This window comes from Magnolia sinica, chromosome 17 (genome assembly GCF_029962835.1).
Source record: "Magnolia sinica isolate HGM2019 chromosome 17, MsV1, whole genome shotgun sequence".
In the NCBI taxonomy this organism is placed as follows: domain Eukaryota; kingdom Viridiplantae; phylum Streptophyta; class Magnoliopsida; order Magnoliales; family Magnoliaceae; genus Magnolia; species Magnolia sinica.
In genome coordinates, this window is record NC_080589.1 from 51,630,567 (window position 1) to 51,657,179 (window position 26,613).

The window sequence follows — 26,613 nt, forward strand, 5'->3', positions numbered from 1 at the left end:
ACGTATACGTGACCTTATAAATAGGTTGGATGGCAAATAAACATTTTTGTGGGCCCTGGTATGGTTTCAACAGTAGGTGTCATTGTTTCCATTCTATTATGCGGTGCGTTCCACTTGAGCCTTAGATCTTCCTCATTTTTGGGCCATCCGCTCAAAAAGTTCGAAAAATGGATGGACCGGGTGGATATATAAAGCACGTGTATCGTAGTGGGGACCATAAAACTTAGTGACGTTTACACACCACTAAGATCGGTAGTGTAGGGTAGTCCAGGCAACCCACACCCATTCGGGTCTACTTTGAAGGAGACCAATTCAGACACAATATACATGGCATTTCTCTTTTTGTCGTTCTTTTTCGGTGTTTTCTTCTAATTTTCTCACACAGCTCCACCCGGCAAAAAATTACAAGGCCCCAGTACCACTCCTTGGAACGTTGTTCTCACTTGAATGTGCGCATATACAATAGTTTCTTTACCTGATTACCATCAACTTTCTCCTATAAATACCCATCCAATGGTAGCATACCATAAGCAACAGCAACCATGGCCATACACAAATCTCTCCCCTTTGCTTTTCTACTCATTTTGTTAGCCTTTCTTTCTTTCCAAGTAATATCATTTGCAACAGCAGCACCATCATCCACACTCTCAGAAGTAGAGGCTCTCATGAAATGGAAAGCCAGCCTCTTAGCAGCACAAGCTCTCCATTCATGGTCTCTTCCTTCTACTAATTCTACCACCAACATAATCTCTCCATGCAATTGGACTGGGATCTCATGCAACATCCTTGGAAGTGTAACAAGGATAAGCCTACCCAGTGTAGGTTTGCAAGGTAATCTCGATAACTTGAGTTTCCCGTCATTTCCAAACCTCCATCTCGATCTTAGTGACAACACCCTTACCGGAACCATCCCAGCTCATATTAGCACTCTTTATAAACTCAAAACCCTGAATCTGTTTGCAAATGAAATAGGTGGATCAATACCTCTGGAAATAGGGAATCTTGTGAATTTGAATGAGCTTGACTTGTCCATTAACCATTTAAATGGTTCCATCCCTTCCACTATAGGAAATCTGACAAAGCTTTCCATCTTGTACCTGGACCAAAATCGAATCTCTGGCTCCATTCCTTCACAAATCGGGAATCTACAAGCTCTGGTTGAGTTGACATTGTTCCAAAACAATCTGACTGGTCCGATCCCTCCTGCTTTAGGTAATTTGAGCAACCTTACAATTTTGTATCTCTACAAAACCCAAGTTTCTGGTTCAATTCCACCAGAAATAGGGAATCTAGTTAATCTCAAGGAGCTTGACTTGTCCACTAACCTTCTAACAGGTTCTATCCCTTCCACTTTAGGAAACTTGTCCATGCTCACTCTTCTTTATCTGTTCGAAAATCAATTCTCTGGTTCAATTCCAGTAGAAATAGGAAATCTGGTTAATCTCAAAGAGCTTGAGATGTCCACTAACCTTCTAACAGGTTCTATCCCTTCCACTTTAGGGAACTTGACCAAGCTTATTGTTTTGTACCTTGATGACTGTCAATTATCTGGTTCCTTGCCTCAAGAAATGACAAACATGACAAATCTTTCTAAACTCCAGTTGGATGGCAACAACTTCTCTGGCCATTTACCTCATTTTTGCCATGGTGGATCTTTTAAAGCCTTCACTGCTTTCAACAACCATTTCACCGGTGAGATCCCAAGAACCTTCAGAAATTGCACTAGCTTAAGGAGAGTGCGACTCAATGGAAACCAACTTGCAGCAAATGTATCGGAAGCCTTTGGTGTATACCCTCACCTCATATTCATGGATGTCAGTGACAACATGTTGTTTGGTGAACTCTCACCACATTGGGGAGAATGCCAAAACTTAACAAAGTTACAACTCTCGGGGAACAATATCACTGGTAGAATTCCTCCTCAGTTTGGGCAGTTAGGGCAGCTAGGAGTGCTTGATCTTTCTTCAAACCATTTAGTAGGAGAGATTCCAAAGGAATTTGGGAGGCTGGCTTCTTTGATCAACTTGACTTTAAATGATAACCAGCTTTCTGGTCAGTTACCACAAGAGATTGGAAACCTATCCAATTTGGAGATTCTGGATCTGTCAATGAATCACCTAAGTGGTCCAACACCACCTCAATTAGGGGATTGCTCCAAACTCCATTTTCTGAAATTGAGTGAGAATGTTTTGAACGGAAGCATTCCTTTTCAGATTGGTAACCTAGTATACCTACAGGGCTTACTAGATCTAAGTCATAACTCCCTCAATGGAAAGATACCTCCACAACTTGCGAAATTGGCTAGTCTGGAAATTTTAAACCTCTCTCACAATATTTTGTCAAGTTTCATTCCGCCTTCTTTTGATGGGATGGTCAGCTTACAATCCATTGATTTTTCATACAATGTTTTGGAAGGTCCTCTTCCTAGCAGCAAAGCCTTTCAGAAGGCTCCGACAGATGCATTCATAAAAAACAAAGGCTTATGTGGTGAAGTCCAAGGTTTGCCACCTTGCAATGCCTCTTTAATAAGTCATGGTGATGCAAGGAAATGGCACAAAGATGTGATCCTCATTATTCTTCTCTTCTCAGTATTGTTTCTTTTATTTACAATCATCGGCATAATTTCTTCCATTAATTATCAAAAAAGAAGAAGAATAGAAAAAGGGGTTCTTGAAAGGAGCAAAGGAAATACATTTTCAACATGGAATTATAATGGAATTTCCACATTTGAAGACATTGTGGCGGTGACAGAGGGTTTTGATGATAAATACTGCATTGAAATTGGAGGGTATGGGAAAGTTTACAAAGCAAATCTACCAGCAGGCCAGGTAGTAGCTGTGAAGAAACTGCATCCACTTGAAGCTGGGAATCAATCTGATCAAAAAAGTTTTAAGAATGAGATACAAGCATTAATGGAAATCCGTCATTGCAATATTGTGAAACTTTATAGCTTTTGTTCCCATGCTCGAGTCTCATTTCTAGTCTACGAATACATGGAAAGGGGAAGCTTGGCAAGCATCCTAAGCAACGATGAAGGAGCTGCACAGTTGGACTGGACTCTAAGGGTGAAGGTTATCAAATGTTTGGCCCATGCTTTATCTTACATTGACCATGATTGTACCCTGCCGATTGTCCATCGAGACCTATCAAGCCACAATGTTTTGTTGAATTTAGAACTTGAGGCCAGTGTCTCTGACTTTGGAACTGCACGATTGCTGATACCTGATTCCTCAGATTGGACCACACTTGCAGGCACTTTCGGATACATCGCTCCAGGTTATCTTCTGTTGGCACTTATATATTATGAAGTTTGTGTATATGTTAGAATACTGTTGCTGAATGTGGCAATCCAGGGCAACTGGAATATGAGAAATTTGTATCTGAAAATGCTCTCTTTTCCCACTATGATTCTCTAAATTAGAGGTTTTACATACACCTGTGTATCCTTTCATCTATTGTAAAAAACAGGAGCTTACTTTTAAACTCTTTCAAAAAACCCTAGTACTCTTTCAAAAGATGGTCCTAAAGCCGTCTTATGTGACTTTAACTAAAGGATGGCTAATCAACCGGTCATTATCTCATAACAAAATTGCTTACTCCTTTTTTCAAACAAACTCAATGATTATAGCCTAGGATATTTCATACTAACACTGAACTATGATGTGGACTCCAGAATCATGCTTTTCTCAAATCCAAAGCATAGGATTGGAAAAGATCCACTATTTTCTCCATCTCATTTTAAGCCATGGGCCCAAAATCAAGCAGTTATGATGCACAATTAGGTCCCATTACAGGAAAAAAGTAGGTTGGTAGTTTATTACCGTTGAAATTATTAATGGTTCATTTTTTAAGGCCATCCAAACTGTTAAAACAATATTTCCTACCGTTCAAAAAGTCATTCCCAGCGGGATGAATGTAACCACTGAATTTTTATATCTGATCTAAAATTTCTTTAGCCCCATGACATATGTTCAATATATACCTTTATTTGTCATTTTGCCCACTTGAGCTTTGCATCTAAATTATTTCAGAGCCCAATCCCTAAAATCATATGAGGGAAATGGTGGGTGGCTCAGATTTCTTGCAAAGAACATAGTGGGACCCATAATCACGGTCCCATCATGCAAACACGTTTATAACTAACGTGTTATATTCTATGTTAGGCAATTCTAAGTCCAATGAAATTTTAAACCGAGGCTAGCCGTCAGTGGTTATCATGATCTGTTAAATCTTAGTGGGGCCCACTTTTGTGATGCTTGCATAAATCCAAACCGTCCACCAGTGCACCATCTTATTTTAGGGCATAAGTCTAAAAATCTAAGTAGATTGAATACACAAGTGAGTCCCACAATAGAAAAAAGTGGTCACGAGCTTCATCATTGAAACTATCAATAGTCTATTTATTTATTTATTTATTATGCTTTTAGTCCATATAAATTGTTAAAATGACATTTCCAACTGTTCAAAAGGTCATTCACAATTGGTTGAATGTAACCACTTGGTTTTTTCCATAATATAAAACTACTATGGCCCCTGATAATTTGATAGGTGTATGTTCAATATGTACTTTTACAATCCGTGTGGCCCACTTGAGCTTTTGATTCGGATCATTTTTTTTTTGGCTCAAGCTGTAAAATCATTCGAGGGAAATGGTGGACAGCTTGGTTTTTTCTCAAACAACATGTTGGGCTCTATGATCACCATGACCATCTCTGGGTTCAGACATGTGACAAGACATGATTTGTTATCAAATCTTGGGGGGACCCACTTTTGTGATGCTTGTGATAAATTCGACCCCCTACCTATTTGGCCATTTAATTTTAATTTTAGGATGTGAGCCCAAAATTGAGGTTGATCCAATGCACAGGTGGGTCTCACAACAGCAAAATGTTGGACAGTGGCCTTTAACAATTCACTCTGTTTTTTTTTTTTTTTTTTTGCTTTGTGACCCACCCGAGCACTTGATCTCCCTCATCTTTAGGCAGCTAAGTAAAAATAACATGGCCAAACTTGTAAACGGCATATCACGATAGCCCCATGCTTTTAGAAACCACTTGTAGTGAGACTCATGAGTCGTGAGATGTGACCCGAGGCGACAATGGTTGTCACTTTCCATTGAATTTCGGTGGAGCACACTTTCATGATGCTTGTTGCAAATCCAAACCGTCCACCACTTTCCCATCTTATATTAGGGTGTAAGCCCAAAATCCAAGTGGATCAAATGTACAGGTGAGTTCCATGATAAGAAAAAGTATTTGGTAGCTTACCATGATTGAAACTATCAATGGTCCATTATATATTTTTAGGCCATTCAAACGGTTGAAATGGCATTTCCTACTATTTAGAAGGTTATTCCTACTGGATCCAGAATATTGATGTAAGTAATTATGCTAAATCCATTTTAATATTGTCAAACAATTCACATATCACCCATGCCGATGAAATGTGTAGCTGCAATGATGCCTATATGCGCACCATTACAGTCTGGTCCATACATGCCAACTTCTTATGCATTTGGGACATTTGAGGCATACATAGAGGTTGGCTTAACCATGCAGATGACCCGACACTATGATTATACCAGTCCGCTTATCAGGCAGGCCACCACCACATGAAAACAATAGATAGAACCAATAGTACGCACTTAATGTATATATGTGGCATGCCTGGTGAGTTGACCATCCCGACTTTCCTAGGAAGATCATCCGAAAGCCTGGCCCATCTTATTCACCTCCCAAATCTTCCAAACACATCTTTGTAGAGATGCCTTAGGGTTAGCAAGCACAAAAACCTACAAGATATGAAACCTAACTCGAGAAACCCAGGTGAGTTTTGATATATGATTAACAGTTTAGCTATTGATGCTTAAGAAAGAGAAAAGAACATGACTAACAATATTCTTCCTTGTAGAGCTCATCTCCTCTTTGTGACTGAAAAATGTGACGTATATAGCTTTGGTGTTGTGGCACTTGAAGTGATGATGGGAATTCATCCTGGGGAGCTCATCTCCTCTTTGTCATCATCAAGTGGACAAGATACACTGCTAAAAGATATGTTGGACCAACGTCTCCAGATCCGATGGGTGATGTTGCACAGGAAGTCTTATTTGTGGTATCCATGGCTCTTGCATGCATTCGGCCAGATCCAGACACTCGGCCAACCATGCGACATGTGGCTCAGGAGCTTTCTATTAGAGGGCCTTCTTTCTCTCTACAGCCATTCCATGCAGTTACATTACGTCAGCTGATGGATCTGAAGGTATAGTTGGGTGGATGAAAATCACCAAGTTTGTGGACATGCGGTGGCATGAACATTATTACTGTGTGTTTGTTGTATGAAAATCATCGAGCATGGAGGTATTTTTCTTGTTATGATATGTACATAATTCAGTGTGTAGAATCGATGTTTATAGAAATGTAGTATTTTAGTGTTGGTGATCGAAATCTCTTTGTTATAAAGTATTTGAAAGAATAAAGATGTTTTCTTGTGTGATGTTTATCTTCTAACTGAAGTGTTTCAAGCCAAATAAAAAATCTACTTTCTCGGAATTATAATCACTTTCCTTATATATACTAATGTATTATGAAAAGTAAAAGAAAGAGTTTATTTATCTAAGAGAGATGGTCTTAGTTTCTTTTTTTAGAAGGCAGGGAAGAAAAGACTCTTTTATTACCAAGGGCTAGGACCTAATTGAACACACACACACACACACACACACACAAAAAAACAAGGGGCAAAGCCCTTAAAGCAAAGGAATAAAAATAAAAAATAAAAATCCCACATATTGGGCTTGAAACAAACACTCACACCCTAGGGCAAAAAAAAAAATAACAAAGAAAAAGAAAAGGAAAAGAGCCTAAGCCTAGGGCTAGGGATGGAGAGCCCACAACCGGTCATGGAAGACATTAAAGAAAAGAAAATCAAATGAAAAGTTAACTCACAGCAAGAAAAATTTGAAAAGTAGCACCCAGGGGAGTCCTAGACAATCTTAAAATAAGTTCTATCTCCAAGTGGTAGGCCTCCGATGGGCTAGGGGTTAATGATCGAGTCCGACCTCACAAGCGAGGTGGTCGAAGTCCATGATCGGTCTTCGATGACTAAGGCTGACTCGAGGTTGGGCTGATCAGTGTCCTACTGCACTGTTCGAGTAGAATTATTGATTGCGGTCGTGATCTTCGGTCGAGGTCAGGTCGGTATTCAAAGGTTGTCCTCCAGTTACAATGGCGAGATAGCCGAGGTTGATTTCCCCTCCGGTGGTTGGGACTCAAGTTGTTCGTGGAGGTTGTGCTCCAAAGCATGGACCCAGCTCATCTCCATGCTTCGTGTTTTCTCTCATGGAGGGAGTGGGCTGACTTTCTCTTCTTAGCATTGTGTTCTTCTTCATACAGGTCATATGGGCGGCGAGGACCGAGCTCTTTGCCTCTTCTATACTTTGTATTATCGCTCATATAGATTGTCTTACTTGGTTCATTTTCACCCATAACAAGACTTATTGTACATGAACAAGAGTCTGAAGTAGAAATCTCACCCCTCCTTATTATAAACTTAAATAAGAGCATTAAAATATAGATAATATTAAATTTAGAGATGCCAACAAAAAGGATTTCCAGACTTCTATCTCCTAGCCTATGCATGTCAACCTCTAAGATAACTCCTTAGATGGCTCCTGAGGAGAGAGGAAAGAACATGAGCCCAATTCTTATATCATTTATTTTAACACATGATATTTTCCACTAAGGTCGGGATATCTTTGATCATGGTTTTGAAGCACAAGAAGACTCACTCTATTATGCGACATGGGGATATCCTAGGCGGCAAAGAGCAAGCTTGTGGAATTGGTAACAATAAGTGCTTAAAAACAAAATTGACTAAAGATTTCAAAGCATTAATGATATGGTCTAAGAATGGCTTTCTTTTAAAGAGATTTAGAATTGAAAATGCGGTTATATTCTCCCTCCCAAATATGTCAATCAAGGGCCGAGAAATAAAACTTGCTCGGCATGTTAGGAACATGACACATGTAACCCTCGAGAAGATTTCTAATAGATTGAAGAAGAGGGATAAATAGCTAAATGGGATTTAAGTGAAGCTTTTCCCAAATCCAAATGATAAAGAGATGGTAAGTTGTGGCTTCTTTAGTTAAAAGAGAAAAGAAGAAAAAACGGAAGAAGAAAAAAAAGAATGACGAATCCACACTCTGGAAATGTGATTAAGATGGTGGTATTGTAGCTCAATGCAAAGTTTCTATGAATATACGCCAGTCTATAGGGGCACAATGAGTAACCTAGGCCTTTCTTTACATGTAACCCTAATGTTAATAGCAATGTGACTAACATTAAGAGAGCCTTATGTTTCTTGGATATATCCAAAAATTACATAAATTGGATAAGCTTCCTCACCCTTGGAAAAGTGGAAATTTTTTTTTTTCATTAGAAAATTAAAGGAGGCATTCCTAAGAACTTCAATTGGGCTTATTGCAACCATCTTCTCCTTTAAGTCCTTTATTAAAATTATTAGTTATGAAGTTGGTATATTTTTATGGCTTGTTTAGGGCTTAGAAAAACAAACAAAGAAAAGATGGAGAAATTTTTTAAAAACCTCTTCTATGAATTATTCTTTAAAAAACATTTTTCATGAAAATGACATTTTCTTTAATTGTGAGTACACCTTATGGTGGATAACATTTTCCAGGAAAGCTTTTTTATAGGGGGAAAAAAAAAACTCCTCTAAAATATCTTCAACCGTCCCCTAAAATTTTTCAAGAAAGCTTTTAGATTAAAATAGGTGCGAAGGGGATAGTGTGAGTAGTTTAAATCATTCATTGTTGATTTGAGATTCCAAAATGTGAGACAGAAAATTGTGCCTATGTTTGTCGATATAGTATAAGTAACTTCATTCTCTTATGATTGAGTATTAATCAAATTATGGTTGTACATCTTAGTAAAAATATTGTTGTGTAAAAACTTGTTTGGTTCATAAATTGAATAAGAAAAATTTAGGAGTCATTAATCATATTCTTTGAATGACTATATTTGGAGCAAAAAAGCAGGAAAGTGTACATAATTCAAAAGAGTTATGTTGAAAGAGCTTTTCACCACTTCAATGTGCAGAATTTCAATCCAGCTAGTACTTTATTTACTACGGTTTGTATTTATTTGCTTCGGTTTTAGATCGGAAATCTCTTGATCACCATTTTTATGTATGGTCATTCTGGCACCCTGGGGAGGTTGAGCATAAGAAGGCAATTGGGAGATTATTGTTTCTTGTCAATCACCACCCCGCTATTGTCTGCCCACTTGTATCTTCCACACCTTCAGCTGGCAATGGATTAAAAATCTCTTGATTTACTATTCTCATCATCCTCTCGCTGCCGCTCTCTAAATGCCTTTCTTTGTTCAACTCTTCAGCATCCTCAATCCACTGAATTCCAGGATTCCTGGAGATCAATTCCATCACCTCAGCTTCTCAAGATAATATTACGTTTAGATCGGCAAATTCATAATATATAAGATTCAATATCATATTCACTTCAACAGCCAGAGTACAAGATTTGCGCAAACAACAATGGGCCAAAAAGGTCTCATACTCATGAAAATTCATTGCAAGTGACTGAATCATCCTAGATGATTAATAATTTGAAGAATAGTTTCCTTTAGTAACTTGAAAATAATTCCGCAGAGGCACTTTATTGATGAGAATGTATGTGGGAATTTGGTGAACTATGTATGCTGTGGTAAAAGAAAATTAAGTCTTTCGCAGAGGAGACCGAGATCCCTATTGATTCTAAAGAGGGAACAATCATGTTTAGAGCCTAGTTTGGAGATGTGGTGCCCATGGTTAGTCTACCCAAGCCATCGATCCGACAGCCCCCATCATGAATGGAGTATATCCCCAAAATCTCCTAAATTGGAAGATCATAGCCATCAAATTTTTTGGTCTTTCCTCCTTTAAATGTGGGTTTATTCATGAATTTCTTTTTAACCATGTATTTGCATGTCAACAACGGGAAGGTTTTAGAGTTGACCAATTGTGAGGATATTTTGTAAGACCAAATGGCTTGGATAAACCAAATATGGGACACGAATCTACAAAGTTCTAAATGTGGATGTTTCCTATTTGGAAAGATTAGGGAACTCGACCTCAACATTTACAATTTCATCTCCTTGTGGATTTAGCTTCGAGAAAAGCTGGACTGGCAGTGTGATGGATGACACACAGGCACTAAGAAATTAGTCTAAATTCGAATACGTAAAATAAAAGTAATTTAAATTAAGCTGTACAAATTATAGGTCCCTGTTTAGATGTACCATGAACATGATTATTTTTATCTGTGACTATCAGATTCGGCAGTAAAAAATGAAAAAAATGTTCAATGGTCCTGTTTCAACAAACATGCATCCACAAACCAGAAGTTGGGATTGTTCAAGAAATCTTATTTGTGGACTGACTTGGCAACAATTTTGGCAGATTAGTCGGTTTAATTTGAGTAAAATGTATGTTGCGCATGGGTGACTGCCTATCAAAGTGTCCTACACTGCCTGAGCATCAAATAACTCCCCTTTGTTTTTATTTTTTAGTGATCAAATACACACTCTCATACCCACACACCACATGGGTTCTCAAACCCATAAACTCAAGTTGAAACACAGTCTACCACCAAGCCATGAGTGGAGAACCATAGGGGGCATTTGGCACAGGGTATTAGATGGAATTAGGTGGGATAGAATTGCATTTGGTCCCATACAATTCCATCCAGCATTTGGAGAGGATGAGAAAGATTGGGATTAGGTGGGATGGAATTGCATTTAATCCCATGGAATTGTATTTGGTCCCATGCAGGATTTCTGTGGATTTTGAAATCCACTACACATGTGGGCCCTACATTGATGCATGCGTTTATCCATGCCGTCCATCCATATACATCATTTACATGTGACATTCCGGTTATATATGTGTACAATTGAACGACATCCGTTGTGAATTTGGTCCATTGATTACAATTCAATGGTCCACCAAACATGATTTTGCTTAATCCGGTGTTTTCCCCTAGCAAAATTTTTATCCCAAATATGGTATTGGGTGGCTACAATACTGTGATATTTCCTGACATGCAACTATTGTGCAATAATAATGTTAATCCCATCTAATACAATTCAATACCATTCAATTCCACTGACCAAGCACGCCCATAACATCTTCCTGACATTCACTTGCGTGTGACATTGTGTTCAGGAAAACCAGAAGTCTCAAGCATTCACCAACAATAACAACCGATACCCTGGTCTGAAATCAATACGATAAGACAACTCTTTAAGAAGCACATGATGAAAACCAACTTGCTTATATGCCATAAATTCAGATGTGAAGTACCTCCAAGATCTTGTGAACAGTGAATTAGGGAGAACATATCTCCGAGGAGACCTGCAGCAGAAAACAAAATGAAAGAATTATTTCTCACGTTTGCACTTTCACCACAACTTGCAGCACCGTACCATCTTTGGCACAAACATACCACTTGTGTGGCATCAACACTGTGAATGCAATAGGACCCACCAGGAAGATCACTTGAAAGTTGGAACAAAAATCTGTCCTTTTCATGCATCAGATGGACATACCACTGTAATCAATCGGAAGCAGACAGTCTGACTCGACATTAAGGTGTGGTCAATATAGTGAGTGAATCAGCCTGGGTTTTCTAGAAGCATAATCCTCATGGTGGGGCCTATCATTTTGATGTCCTACACAAGTGGCATTTTGGAAGGAAAGATCGTACAGTACCCCACCAGTTGTGGTATATTTGCCTGCATGCAATTAGTTCTCAAAACAAATTATGCAAACGCATCATTCCTGAGCTGGTCTACACTCTACACCAATCCGACATAGAAGTGTAATGAAGATGACCACTGAATTCAACAAGACATCAATAGAATATGGGGCACAGATTCTTTATTGTCATAATGCAGACAAACAAACAAGTTGATGGAAACATTTACAAAATGGATAATGCAAGACCAAACCAAGTTCATAGTATGTTTAGATCAGTAAATTCATAACATATAATATTTAGTACGATATTTTCTTCAACAAACAGGAATAGAAGATTTGCACAAAACAATAATGGCCAAAAAGGTGCCATACTCATCTGAAAACTCATTGCATGCAACTGAATCAGCCTGGGTGATAGATAATTTGAAGAATAGTTTCGTTTAGAAATTATAACTTTGAAATCATTTTTGCTGACTCACTTTATTGTTAAGAATGTAAGTGGGAATTTGGTGAACTACGTATGATGTAGAAACAGTATACTTTTTCATATCAAATAAACTTTTCATTGACACATTGGTAATTTATAGAAATATAATATAGAGGAGGCCGAGTTAGTTCCCTATTCATTCCAAACAGGGAACTTTCCTGTGCGGAGCTTAGTTTGCAGATGTGAACTGGCACCCACGGTTGCTCTACTCTAGCCAATGTCTAGGATATACCAATCATGGCCCCAACTATACAAAGCAAGTTCCAAATGGGAAAGTTCCCTATTTTGAAATAATAAGGAATTCGAACCTCAATATTTACAATTTTCATATAATCGTGGACTTAGCTTCAAGAAAAAATTGACACTCTGGCAGAGTGGTGGATGATGCACAGACAGTTAGAAATTAGTTAAAAATTGCATACATCTAATTCAAATTAAGCTGGACAGATTATGGGTTCCTGTTTAGATGCTTCCAATGGTAAATTCATGACATCTTTCTGACATTCACTTGCGTGTGACAGTGTGTGCAGGAGAACTACAAGACTCAAGCATTCACCAGCAATAACAACTGATTCCTTGGTCATGGTTTTCCGAAATCAAGAGGATAAGATGAAATGTAGTCTCCTTGGTATGTGGTTTGCATCCCTTCTTACTTGCTACTTACAACAAAAACTGCCCTTAGCTTCAGTTCAAAACTGTAGCTAAAAAGGATAAAAACTGAGGCTAAAGCCTTTAGCCTCATTTTTGCCTCAATTATCCCAACCGAGGTTGGAACCCCCATGGCTAAAGGCTTTAGCCTCGGTTTTAGCAACCGAGGCTAAAAAGGCTTTTATAATCTCGGTTCTTCAAGTGAAGCTAAAAGTTCCAATTGAGACTAAATCCAAATTTTAGCCTCAGTTACCTCCAACCGAAGCTAAATCTATTTTTAACCTCAGTTTTCTACAACCGAGGCTAAAGCGTTTAGCCATGGGAGTTGCAGCCTCAGTTTGGGTAACTGAGGCAAAACCAAAGCTAAAGATGGATTTAGCCTCTTTTAGCATCAACCAAGGTTAAATTCAGCTTTTAACCTCATTTCTCAATAACTGAGGCTAAATCTAGTTTTTCACCTCAGTTAATGCCAACTAATACTAAATCCATCTTTAGCCTTGGTTTCTATCAACCGAAGCTAACAATATCATAATCAACCAATGATTGAAACTGTGCATGTTTCACCCATTTAACATTCATCAAGAGAAAACAATCAGCACAATACCAACAAAATAATTAATGGTCTATTTAAACTTTTCAAAACAAACTACAAATGCACATGAACTGCCGCATAGCCTTCCACACAGCCAACAATTTTGTGTTGGTAGAAACAGATTCTGATTTTTCACTGTCTTGAATGCGTACATCCCATATTAGATCACAGATATCCTGCACAGTCATTTTCTCGGAGACCCCATCAATTGCAGCCACCAGGTATCTATCATTGCTAGTTAGAGGCTGTCAATCCGTCACTTCTGGTACAGATATAACACCATAACTGCCAAAAATAAAAAATAAAAGAACCTTAGAACTCCAGTAGGAATTCAAAATCAGAAGTCTAAGGATAATGCTAAAAGTAAAAACTGGTACTGATACAACAATAGCAACCCAATAACTAGCATTAATGCGAAGAGGTTAGGTGTAAGTGTGAGGTATTAATGGGAATATAGTTGGCAAGTTACTAGAAAGACATTTTCAAACCGAAGCATGTCCTCAACATCAGATTCCTCAAACCGAAGCAGTCTTTCAATTTATGGGCCCATTGTTCCATGAACCAAACTGTCTCAAACTCCACCTATGTCTGAAAGATCATGTTGTGAGACTAAGGAACCTTTTAGATGCACTACCAAACAAAAGGTGTTTCACTGCAGATTGCTTCTTAACAAGCTCTGCTTGCTTGGTTTACTAAAATGCAGTGACCAGAGAGATTTTGATCATTCTTCAGTAATTAAGGGTGTGTTTGGCGGAACAAAGTATCATGAAATTTCAACATATTTTGCACTGAATTAGATGATTAATCATGAATTTTCATGACATTTGGAGTCACAGAAAGTAGCCTGAACTAAACTTCTACTGTCTTGCTTATTGTTTTTCTGAACTTACAGTTGTTGTGCTCTTTTCCATCTTGGGTACAAGAGCAGAATCTACATAAGAAGGTACATGTAGAACTATAAGCATGGAAGTAGAGATACTACTCAGGAGCATATACATGGAAGAGATATTATGCAATGCTTGGGCCCAAGAGTTTCTACAGTACCATGGGTTTTCAGTTTGTAAAAGTAGAACCCTTGGTTCAGTGATCTAAACCATCTATACGATGGGCTCCAACATGCATGGACCATGCAATGATCTAAGCCATGTATATGATGGGCTCCATCATGGATGGATCATACACCAAAATATCCTAGGTTTGGATATCTTATCCATTCAATTCACAGACAGTAAACAGACAGTTAAGAGACAGTTAAGAGTTAAAGATCAATAGTGATTGACTCAGTAGCTGGGATCTTCCAATCTCAGGGACTTCTGGTGTGTGGTCCATCCTTGTTGAGGCACATTGCACCATCTTTTTCGATCACAGGAACCTGGCTTCAGCCAATTCTCAAGTTGACCAGCAAGTTTTTGGATAATGTCACTTCAATCATTGATGCAAAAAAAAAAAAAAAAACGAAGCCTATAAAACAGGACATGTAACCAGACTTCTTTTTTTTTTGGTAGAACCCAAGGTGTTTTAAATAAGAATCCAACATGAACAATTATAAGAACTATTGTTGAGCATTCAGAATCCTCGTGTTCAAGAATGAGTTATATGGACATTGCTTTTGTGGTGGGGTATTGTATTAGTGACCTGGGTCAGAATGCTTTCCATTAGGAAATGATAATCTCAAGAGAAGGGAGAAAATCTTCCTATGAATTCTCAATTTGGAATACCTGGGCATGGGTAACAATCTCTCCACGGACAGAATACTCACATTTTAGAACCTGATGAAAGAAAAAGCAAAAAAGCATTCAGAAGGAAGACAATAACCCAAAAACCACAAAAGAAGCATATAAAACAAGAGATTCAGTACAGGTTAGAAATCCAACACTTTCCAAAAAAAAAGAAAAGAAACCATAGCATAGATCAAGGGCCCATTTGGACACACTTGGCAAAGGGTGTTTCTACGCTGCTTTTATTTGATTGAGTGGGGTATTTAGCCCCTATTTTGCTGAGCAAGGGACAAGACCAGTTCACAAAAGTATATTCAAACACATCACAAACTTTGGCACCAAACAACACATAGGTATAAAACTTCCCTTCTAGACTGTGCCCAAACGGTACTGATAACTAAAGCCCACACCTGGGTTTATACAATATATATATATATATATATATATATATATATATATATATATATATATATATATATATATATATATATATATATATATATATAAGCCATTAATGTGGCTATTCCTATCATGTGATGGTTCATACTCGAATATCTACTCTATCAGATTCCATAGCAATCCATTTGATAGCCACCAGTTGGATGGTTAGGATAGTTCAATCAATGTGCTCAATGAGCCATGCTCATTCCATAGCCTTTACTCCGTGCCTTTTAAAGATCCTATGCTTTCATCTCTTTCCTTATATGGAAGGAAACACCACGCGTTTTGTTGAGTGGGGCCACTTTTGTTTTGTTAGCTTTTTCCAATTGATAATCCAAACAAGCTTATCATCTCTATCCAATTATTCTTCTTGTCTATCTAGCTACATTGGTGAGTTTATCCTCATTTGCTATTTTAAAAACAGACCACACCACAATCACCAAAACTAACTACAATAACAATATTTGTAGGGAAAGAAAATTCTTTGCACTTGCTTTTTTTTTTTTTTTGTTAAAGAAAAGTAATGGAAAATACTATTCTTTATAGGTGAGAGTATTTGGTTTACAATCTCATAAGTGGATGTCTGAAACACCCTTTTCTCAGCATTTGACTGAAAAAATATATATATATATTTTGGCTCCCTTCTTAAGACAGAAATGGCAAAAGCTGGCGCTTCGCTTCTTTAAGTGCAAACATATTGTTGATATAAATTAAATGCTTTCATTAGTTGACTGTCAATCCGAACAAGCACTTGATTCTGTCTTCTTCTTAAAGTGCTGGGAAATATGAGTGCCCCAACTTTAAGTGCTCACCATGCGCACAGTTCATACTCATTGATACGGGTGGCTGGGCAGCCCAACCTAGTAGGGTGGCTAGCTGAGATTGGGTTTGAATTTCATGGCAGATGATGAAAGGTTGGACTTTGTTAGGAAAATTCCTCCGGATATGAATTTTTTTTTCTTCTTTATTTTGTCTCTAAGATTTAGGATCTGATTAGAGATTTAATTCCCTCTCTTCCCTATATATTCATCACAATATAAAAAGATCTATTCATACAAAGAAAAGTCATTCAATCTTTTGTAAAATTATTTTTCTCATTCATTAAAAATTTTCTGACTACGGTTGGGCTAATGATGATTGGTCCACTCTAAGCATGAGCCATTTGGGGTGCCCTGGCTTAGCCCCTGTTCTCTATACCTGGGTCGTGACCCGGGCTTGGTCTAGCCCTAGTTGGATTGAAACGGTCATGGCCCTGCCCTATAAGGCTAGCATTATAAGGAAAATAGTCCAAATATTAAATGTGTGTGACGGCTTAATCTAGGAAATTTTTTGGGAGAATCCTGTTCATCCAGGACAAGTTCATCATATAAAATGTTTTGATCATCAAAACATGACCATAGATCCAAGAGCTCCTTTAAATTACACGTCCACATTGAATGGGAACTGCTTATGTCTCTAAAACATCCTTTTAAAAAAAATGGTGGGCCAATTGATGATTGGACTGGGCCAGTGCCACGTTTAGTGCCCAAGTCCTGGCCCTACACACCGAGTCGTCCAGGCTGGGTCAGGCCAACTGGTCTATAAGCCAACCACCATTTTTATCACTCTGTCACAAATTCCTATGTACTACATATAAATGCAGTAGTGCATGTTTAGCTTTATTCAAGTACACAAAACTTGGTGCTTGTATGGAGGAAGCAAAACAAATAAATAAATAAATAACCATTGCAAGGACAATCAACATTTTGGACATGATGGAGTGCATCTATGCATTGCTCAAGGACACTGGATTTGTTCCTTGTTTGATATGAAGCTTTGGATATGAGCATGCATCATAATCTAAGTCTTGTCCCAACTAATCAGAATTTGAGCATGCATGAGTTGGGATTATTGGTTGTGATTTCCTTTGGATGAATGCTAACAATTCTTGCACCGATGCAAAATTTCTAGCATCAAAGGCCCCATCTACAAATGCAAATTGTTCTAGATGTATGAGGAAATTAGCAGTGGATCATCTCAACACAGTTTGCACATTGCTCATTTGCAAAAGGTATAATTTTTTCAATGTGTTCTGAGTTTCATGGGCATTGCCGAAATTCGTTGATAGTTTTCTTTTGATGTGGCGTGATGGGAGTATAGGGAATATTGGGAGAAAAGTCTGGTGATTAATTTTGTTAGAAGGCATATAGGTTCTATGGTTAGAAAGGAACAACCGATGTTTCAAAAATCTTAAGGCCTTTCAGATTTGTAAGCTGGTAATGTTTCGGCATTGGATTCAGTGACATTTAATAGTTAATTGATTGTCTCTCACTGTAGGTATTGTAAATGTCACGGGACCGACATGCTCAGACACTATCCAATTATCCAAATTCCAAAGTGCTTCGGCACCAAGTTGAGAGCATGAAAATTGTGGAATAGGTCAAGTTCAACTTAATAAACTAACTATAATATTTACAAATCCAATAAAAAAGCTCATATATATATATATATATATATATATATATATATATATATATATATATATATATATATATATATATATATATATATATATATATATATATAAACCTAGCAATGAATTTGAAGTCAGGAAATTAAAATCCTAATTTCCTCCTAGAAACTTGGGAAGGAGAGCCACACAGATAATTCAAAATACACGACATAAGAAACCTCAACATCTGGTCCACTATTTCTACAATCAAACTAAAATAAAAATCACTAAAACCTCATCATAGCTCAAATTCAAGAGATCTGATACAGATCCAAATCACACGATGCAGTACAGATTCTATTCTGAAATGAGTTCTTGGTTTTTACCTGTCAAGGCGCCACTCGTGACAACAGCCCTAGCTAGGGTTCCATCACTCAGACAAACATCCACCTGAAGGAATAAACAGGCAGAGAGGAACATCCATCGCATATAAGAACAAGAAACCGAAATTTCTTCATCAGAAGAGAGAATCACACTATCTGAATCGATACCTGATAACGATCTGATCCAATCACGTATAAAAGAAGACAGATGGGAAGATGAAAATGAGAAATAGACGGGAGAGATCAAATCCAGGCATGTAATAGAAATCGAAAACCTAGACACGAGAATAGCAAATCGTTGGTTGAAAGAAACGGATAAAATCACCTCAATGTTTCGATTTCCACGGCTATCGAAGATATGCCTAGCTATAATGACCTTTATCGCCGCCATTTGCTCTCTCAAATGGCCTTCATCGTCGCCATTTCCTCTCTCTCGCTCTCTCTTTGCTGCACATGAACGAGGGTATTATGGCCGCGGGTAACTCATCCACCAAGGAAGCGGGCGTGGATTTCCTGCGCAAGTATGATGGGTGGGGCCCACCTCAATGTATGTGAGAAATCCATGCCGTCCATTCGTTTTTAGAGCTCATTTTATGACATGGTACCGGAAATTAGGTGGATACAAAAATCAAGTTCGTCACACGAGATGGAAAATTGGGGAAAGAAATTCCTACCGTTGAAACCCTCCTGCGCTCCACATTGACGTTTATAAGGTCATTCCAAATAGGATGAAGTGAAAAAACCAAAAATATAGTCTTACACAAAACTTTTATTGACATAAGAATATTTCCACGGTTCTCACTTAATTACTACTGTTTCATCTCGTGTGGCCCATTTAATTGTTGGATACAACTAATTTTTGGTCAAACATCCTAAAAGGAGTTCATAAAACGAATGGACGGAATGGATTTCTCATAAACATCTAGGTGGGTCCCACCTAGGATCCTTGCGCAGCAACTTCCGGCTAAGGTTTGGTAGGAAATCCGCGTCCAGAGGTAGAGGCTTAGGTGCGGCCCCGAACTCACCTAACATAGTGTGACCTGGCCGTGGGGCTCACCTGATGTGTGTAATGTATATCCATACCTTCCATCCGTTTTTTCAGATCATTTCAGGGCATGGGAACAAAATTAATAAGATAAAATCTTATGTGTAATATACACTAAGAAATAGTGGTAATTGAACGCCCATCGTTAAAAACTTCCTAGGGCCTACTGTAATGTTTCCATAGTATTTATTTTCAATCTAATCTGTTGATAAGGTCAAAATAACTCAAGATTAAGGAGAAAATAAATTATCAGATTAATCCAAAACTTTTGTGTCCCACGAGAAGTTTTTAATGATCAATCGTCATTATTACTGGTATGGTCCACCTGAAATTTGGATGTACTTCATTTTTGGGTTCCTGTGCTAAAATGATCTGGAAAAATAGATGGACAGAGTGGATTTACAATTCATATATCAAGGTGGGCCCCACACCAGGTCGTACCATGTTTGGTGAGGCCGGGGCGTACCTAATCAACTCCCAAGTAAAGGACGGAAACGGATTGGCTAATCCCCACCGGCCCAGTGGCTGATGCTCAGTGATCTGTGGGCCCCACTATGATGTATGTGTTTCATCCATTCTGTTCATCCATTTTTAAAGATCAATTTATGGTTTGATCCAAAAACTTAGAGGTATATAAATCTCAGATGGACAACACAACAAGAAAACAATATTGATTTGACATCCACCATAAAATTTCTCCGCCCACTGTACTGTTTATTTGACATCCGATCTATTTATTACGTCTGTATGACGTAGATGAAGGGAAAAAACAAAGATCAGCTTGATCCAAAACTTTTATATGTTCGACGTTGATTCAACACTGTTCCTTGCAATGTAGTCTACTTGGGATTGGGATATACCTCATTTTTTTTTTATCATTTCTTAAAATGATATAGAAAAATAGATGGACGGCCTGGACGAAACATATACATCACGGTGGAGCCACCGAGCACCGACCATTAGCCATGGGCTGGTGGAAGGGGAGTAACCAATCCGTTTCCGTAAGGGCGTGTTTGGTCGGGCGGATTGAATGGTATTAGGGTGGATGGCATCACTTTTAAGGTAATGATGGCTACGTTAGCGGATTCGTGCAAGATCCATGGGATTGCTATATCTCGGGATTAGATCACTGAGTCTGTTTGGCACGCCCATCTAATCCCGAGATTACACCTTTCAATCCTTTCCAATCCGTCGAACCAAACACGTCCAAGGCAAAATTGAATGGGATTAGGGTGGATTGGATGGATTTTAAGATAATGATGGTGATGTTAGTGGATTGCTGGCAATCTTATGGGATTGCTATATCCCGGGATCAGAATCCGCTTAGCCAAACAGGCCCTAAAGGACGCGAAAAAGATTGAGTAGCGAGGTTCACTCCTTAAGTGACATCACCAAGTTTTGCGGGCCCCCATAATGTATGTGTTGTATCCACACCGTCCATCACTTTGGAGAGATCATTTTAGGGCATGAGCCAAAGAATGAGGAAGATCCAAATCTCGAGGACCCCACCACACAAAACAGTGGAAACAATGATGCTATGCCATCCATAAAAATCGGTTTTAAAAATATTCTCTTTTTAAAATATTTAAAATTTTTAAAAATTATCAATTCTTTCAATATTCTCTTTTTTAAAAAAAAAAAATTATCAATTTTCTTTTAAAATTCTCAATTTTTTAAAATTCACTTATTATTTTTTCAATTTTTTTAAAATTTCCAAATTTATCAATTTTTCATAAATTATTAATTATTTTCAAAATTATTAATTATTTTCAAAATTATGAATTTTATGAAAATTATTTTTAAAAAATTTCAAGATTCTTAAAATTTTTAAATTCCAAATTTTTTCAAGATTCTCAAATAGTTGAGATTTATCAATTTAAAAAAAATTCTTAGATATTTTTTGAAATTATCAAAATAATAATAATAATTCTTAACCGTTTTTTAAATTCTTAATTTTTTTTTTCAAAATTTTCAATTTTTTGAAAATTCTTATTTTTTTAAATTTCTCAATTTTTAAAATTTTCCAATTTTTTCAAGATTCTCAAATTCAAAATTCTTAATTATTTTTGAAATTATCAAATTTTTGCAAAATTCTCAATTTCAAAAAAAAAAAAAATCATAAATTTTCAGAATTATCATTTTTTATTCTTAATTTTTCAAAAAAAAAATAATTCTTAATTTTTTTAAAATTCTCAAAATTTTTAAAAATTCTTAGTTCTTTAAAAATTCAAAATTCAATTTGGTTTTTCAAAAATCTCAATTTTTTCCTTTTAAAATTGTCAAAATTTTAAAAATTTTCAATTGTTTCAATATTCTCAATTTCTTTTAAAATTCTCAATTGTTTTCATGATTCTTAGTTTTTCGAAATTCATCAATTTTATTTAGAATTCTCAACTTTAGCATCGGTTTTTTATCAGGCGTAATTGAGGTGAAAAGGCAGGCCTTTAGCTTCGGTTCATTTGCAACCAAGGCAAAAAAGTACACTTTTAACCTTGGTTTTTAATGATTGAGACAAAGAAGTTGACTTTTAGAACTTTTAGCATCGGTTTCTTACCAACTGAAGCAAAATAGTAGACTTTTAGCCTCGATTTCTCACCAACCGAGGCAAAATACTGGACTTTTAGCCTCAATTCCCCTATAGCTAAGGCAAAAAAGTACACTTTTAGCCTCGATTTCCAACAATTGAGGCTAAAAAGTGAACTTTTAGCCTCAGTTTCTTACTAAAGCAAAATTGTGCACTTTTAGCCTTGCTTTCCCACAAACTAAGGTAAAACGGTAGACTTTTTGCCTCAATTTCTCACCAACTGAGGCGAAATAACGGACTTTTAGCCTCAGTTCCTCAGCAACCGAGGTGAAATAGTTAACTTTTAACATCGGTTTCTCACCAACCGAGACAAAATGGTAAACTTTTAGCCTCAATTTCTCACCAACCAAGGTGGAAAAAATGAACTTTTAGTCTCAATTCCTTATTAACTAAGGCGAAAAAGTGACCTTTTAGCCTCGGTTCCTTTACAACTTAGGCTAAAAAGTAGACTTTTAACTTTAGTTTCTTACTAAATGAGGCAAAATATGATACTTTTAACCTCAGTTTCTTACCAACTGAGGCTAAATGGTAGACTTTTAGTCTCAATTTTTCACCAACAGAAGCGAAATATCGGACTTTTAGCCTCAGTTCGTTAACAATCGAGGTGAAATAGTGAACTTTTGGTCTTTGTTTCTTTCCAACTGAGGCAAAATGGTAGACTTTTAGCCTCGATTTCTCACCAACTGTGGTAAAATGGTATACTTTTAGCCTCGATTTCTCACCAACTGAGGCAAAATAATGGACTTTTAGCCTCAATTTCTAACCAACTGAGGCGAAAGGATAGACTTTTAGCCTCAATTTCTCACCAACTGAAGCGAAATGGTAGACTTTTAGCCTCGATTTCTCACCAACCGAGGTAAGAAAATGGACTTTTAGCCTCGATTTTTCAATAACTGAGGCGAAATAGCGGACTTTTAGCCTTAATTCTTTTACAACCGAGGCAAAAGAGAACTTTTAGCCTTGGTTCCTTTACAGCCGAGACTAAAAAGCACATTTAACCTTCGTTTTTTGAACCAAGGCTAAAAAAGTGTGGCTAAAAGCCTATTTTCTTGTACTGTGTCTAGAAAATGGTCACATATTAGAAGCATTGATATGCAATTACCTGTATATTGGAGTCCGTAATAGTGATTTGCATGCATTTGATGCCTTGTCTGCATAGAGTGAAAAGGAACTTGTTATTGTCTTTGTTCTGTCCAAGCTATTGAGTTTCATGAGCTAGTCTCGCAAGGGAACTTGATTCTTCAAGGCAGACGAAAGTTTTGTATGCAGAAAGAAAGTTTACAATAGCATCATCACAAAGTTCAGCTTTATCTACAATACAGAGTTCACATAAATTTTTTTATCTAAGTTTCTTAATTGAAACTATAAGGGGTCGTTTGGATGGTGGTAAATGGTTTTGGGTTGTAAATCAGTAAATGATTTACTAGTAAATCATTTACTGGCTATGGTAGGTGATGGAAAACCTTCAAGGGTTTTAATGGTGGAAAAATATCACTACCGCATAAGCAGAGACCTTGCTTTGATACCGAATGTTTACAATGCTGCTGAGTGTCGAATCAACGAGCTGACAGAGGTTTTGATCCTTACCTACTTAATCACCAAACACTTGAGAAGACGCTCGCTGGAGAAGTGTCAAATGCTCGCAATCTTCCTTCTTTACCTCCCTCTCTGCAATGGTAAAACGGGATCTGAACTTGGGAAAAGAATCGGAGAGAGTGAGGACCAGTAGAGTGATGTGCACGCCTTTGATGCATTGTTTGTATAGTGTAAAAAGGAGCATCTTATTGTCTTTGTTTGTTCTATCCAAGCTGTTTGAGGGCTAATTCGATTTAATTATAAACAATAAGGAAGGTTTTTAGGGTGGGCAATGGGTGGGGCCTAAGTCCTAGCCTTAGCCCAAGCTCAAAATGACCTAATGCAGATGTTTGTAACTGAATGCTCTATGGGCCCACCATGATGTATGTAACTCAAATCTATGTGGATCCCACCATAATATATGTATTTTATCCTTGTTGTCCATCCATTTTTTTTTCAGATCATTTTATGGCTTGACTAAAAAAATGAGGTAGATCTAAATTTCAGGTGGACCACACTACAAGGAAACAATAGTAATTGAATGTACACCATTAAAAACCTCCTAGGGCCCACTGTAATGTTTACTTAAAATCCAACCTGTTGCTTAGGTCATAGAGACCTGGATAAAAGGAAAAAACAAATATCAGCTTGATCCAAAACTTTTGTGGCCCCTAATAAGGTTTTAATGATAGGCATTCAATCAATATTGTTTCTTATGATGTGGTCCACTTGAAATTTGGATCTACCTCATATTTGGGCTGGTGTCGTAAATTAATCTTTAAAAAATTGGATGGTTGGCATGGATGAAACACATACATCATGGTGGGGCCCACAAAAGTTAATGGCATCATCTATCGCTAAACCTCATCCGTCCCTTACCAACCATAAGGAATAGTAGAGGAAGCCGATTGTCTACTGAGGCTGTCAGTAGCTAGTAATTATCGGATGGTGCTCTCTTGGTCTCGTCATGATTAGGGGTGTCAATGGGCCGGGCTAGGGCTGAGGTAAACTGTCCAAGCCTGGCCTGAATTTTTTAGCTTCAGCCCAAACCCGGGCTGGGCCCGTAATATGCCAAAACAATCCAGCCCAAGTCCAGCCCGATTTTTTATTACAGAGCCCGACCCAAATCCGGCCTAAGCCCGAGCCCGAAGTGACAAAAACTCTTTAACAATCGAAAAGAGATGATGAAATTGTTGTGATATTTACATACTTAACAACCAGTAGATGAAACGCTATTTCCTACATTCATCATAGCTTCTTATTCTTTTCCGTCTCCCCTCTTGAAATTAATCTAAACCTTAAAATATAAACCAAATAAAAATTATAGAATATGAAGAAAACTCAATGAATCGGCAGAGATACGAATGGAGGTTGGTGCGGATGATCCAACACACAAATGAATGGAGGGTGGTGCGTCTGCAAAGGGGCAATTAGAAGAGGAAGCAGATTAGGTGTTAGCCGGGTAACAACGTAGTTGCGGGGCACATCTTGATGTTGGGTTGTATATCAACACCATTCATCCGTTATTTCACACCATTTTATACGTATTACACCATTCATCCGTTATTTCACACCATTTTATACATATTCCCAAAAATTAAGCAGATCCCAAAGCTTGTGTGGACCACACCAAAGGAAACAGTGGTTATTGGACACCCACCATTAAAAACTTCCTGGCAGATGTGCACTCAGTCATTGAACTTTTGTCAAGCAATCATGGGAATTCCATGATTGAACTTTTGTAAGTGAAACAATTTCATGCATGCAACACAAAATTTTGTATGACTCTCACTGTCAAGTTGTTGCGAGTCTTTCTGGTTGAATGTGAACTCCTGCATCTAAGCTTTCCTGTTGCAAGCAACAGATTAGATGGCACCACACTCCAATCCTTTTCCCTTCTAGGATATGGCCTATCCACATGGATGCATTAGCCACTAAGGCAGCAACAGAGATGACCATATTTCTACCTCTGTGTGTGTCAGGGAATCTAAACATAGCACAAACACAGTACATGGTAACCTAGGCTAAAATATACTTGTTAGATTGCTGAAATTACTACCAAAACAGAAACAACAATTGAAGACAAAAGAAGAAAATCAATAGGTTGAAAGAAAAAAAAAAACACTCTATAGTTTAAACTAAATAATCAAAGTCTAACAAAGAAGAATGAAATAATCAAAGTCTATGTCATGCTTTGGGACTCTAGCCAATTTTTCTAATCAAAGAAAGTTCAGCACAATTCAACTCGTCAAAATCATTTTTCTTAATGGAAAAATGTGAATTAGACCAAAGATGCTGACAGATGTTCTCATGATAGAATTGAAATGGGAGTGACAGGAATCATTATTTCAGCTCTCATTTATCAGAAGTTTTGTAACATACTGAAGTAATTAAGTTCAAATTACCATTTCAAGTACCTTTCTCAGCATTAGACCACAAAGCAGTTTTCAAGGAGAGCTCAAGCGAGTTTTGTACACGAGCATCTTAAACTGTCATTCTAACAAAAAAAAAAAAAAAGAGAGAGAGGAAAGAGGAAAGAAAGAAAGAAAGAAAGAAGAGAACAAAAATAAAGTCCTCATTTAATAAATCTGCAATTCAAGAAACCCATGATCTTATCAAGGACCTAAATGGGAGAAAAAGCTTAAAATCCGAAACCCATCATGCAATCTGATGTTTCAGGCCAAACGATCAAAAACCCAGATCATGAAACCATCAAAAATTCAAATTCTAAGAAGAAGAAGAAAAAAAAAAAGAATTAAAAACTCAAAAGATGGTAGTAACTTGCCTCACATTCAATTTCCTCATGAATGTCTCTCCCTGTCAACAGGACGTTGACAAGCAGCCCTCAAGATGGCAGTAACTTGCCTCACATTCAATTTCCTCGAGTATCGCTACCCTTCAACTATTTTGACAAACCCGACAGCATATAATCATTTATGATAT

General features: G+C 37.5%; 1 protein-coding gene and 1 long non-coding RNA gene across 3 annotated transcripts; one reads left to right on the top strand and one right to left on the bottom strand.

The window, feature by feature from the left end:
- The first annotated feature begins 542 nt into the window (after window positions 1-542).
- LOC131230511 (MDIS1-interacting receptor like kinase 2-like) lies at window positions 543-3,416 on the top strand. Its single transcript, XM_058226425.1, has one exon. It carries the CDS (start codon window positions 543-545, stop codon window positions 3,414-3,416), a length of 2,874 nt encoding a protein of 957 aa, XP_058082408.1.
- Window positions 3,417-11,000: 7,584 nt separating this feature from the next.
- LOC131231976 (uncharacterized) lies at window positions 11,001-19,088 on the bottom strand. Of its 2 annotated transcripts, XR_009164587.1 has the most exons (6): window positions 18,792-19,088; window positions 18,470-18,533; window positions 15,212-15,262; window positions 13,646-13,778; window positions 11,371-11,421; window positions 11,001-11,283 (listed from the first exon to the last, which is right to left on the bottom strand). It is a non-coding gene; the product is annotated as an uncharacterized LOC131231976 (long non-coding RNA). The 2 variants fall into 2 exon arrangements; XR_009164586.1 differs by lacking the exons at window positions 11,001-11,283; window positions 11,371-11,421 and having other exon boundaries at window positions 13,382-13,778; window positions 18,792-18,998.
- Window positions 19,089-26,613: the final 7,525 nt, after the last annotated feature.

Excerpts from the sequence above, each read along its gene's own strand:
- LOC131230511 (XM_058226425.1), top strand. The coding sequence starts at position 543 with ATGGCCATACACAAATCTCTCCCCTTTGCTTTTCTACTCATTTTGTTA.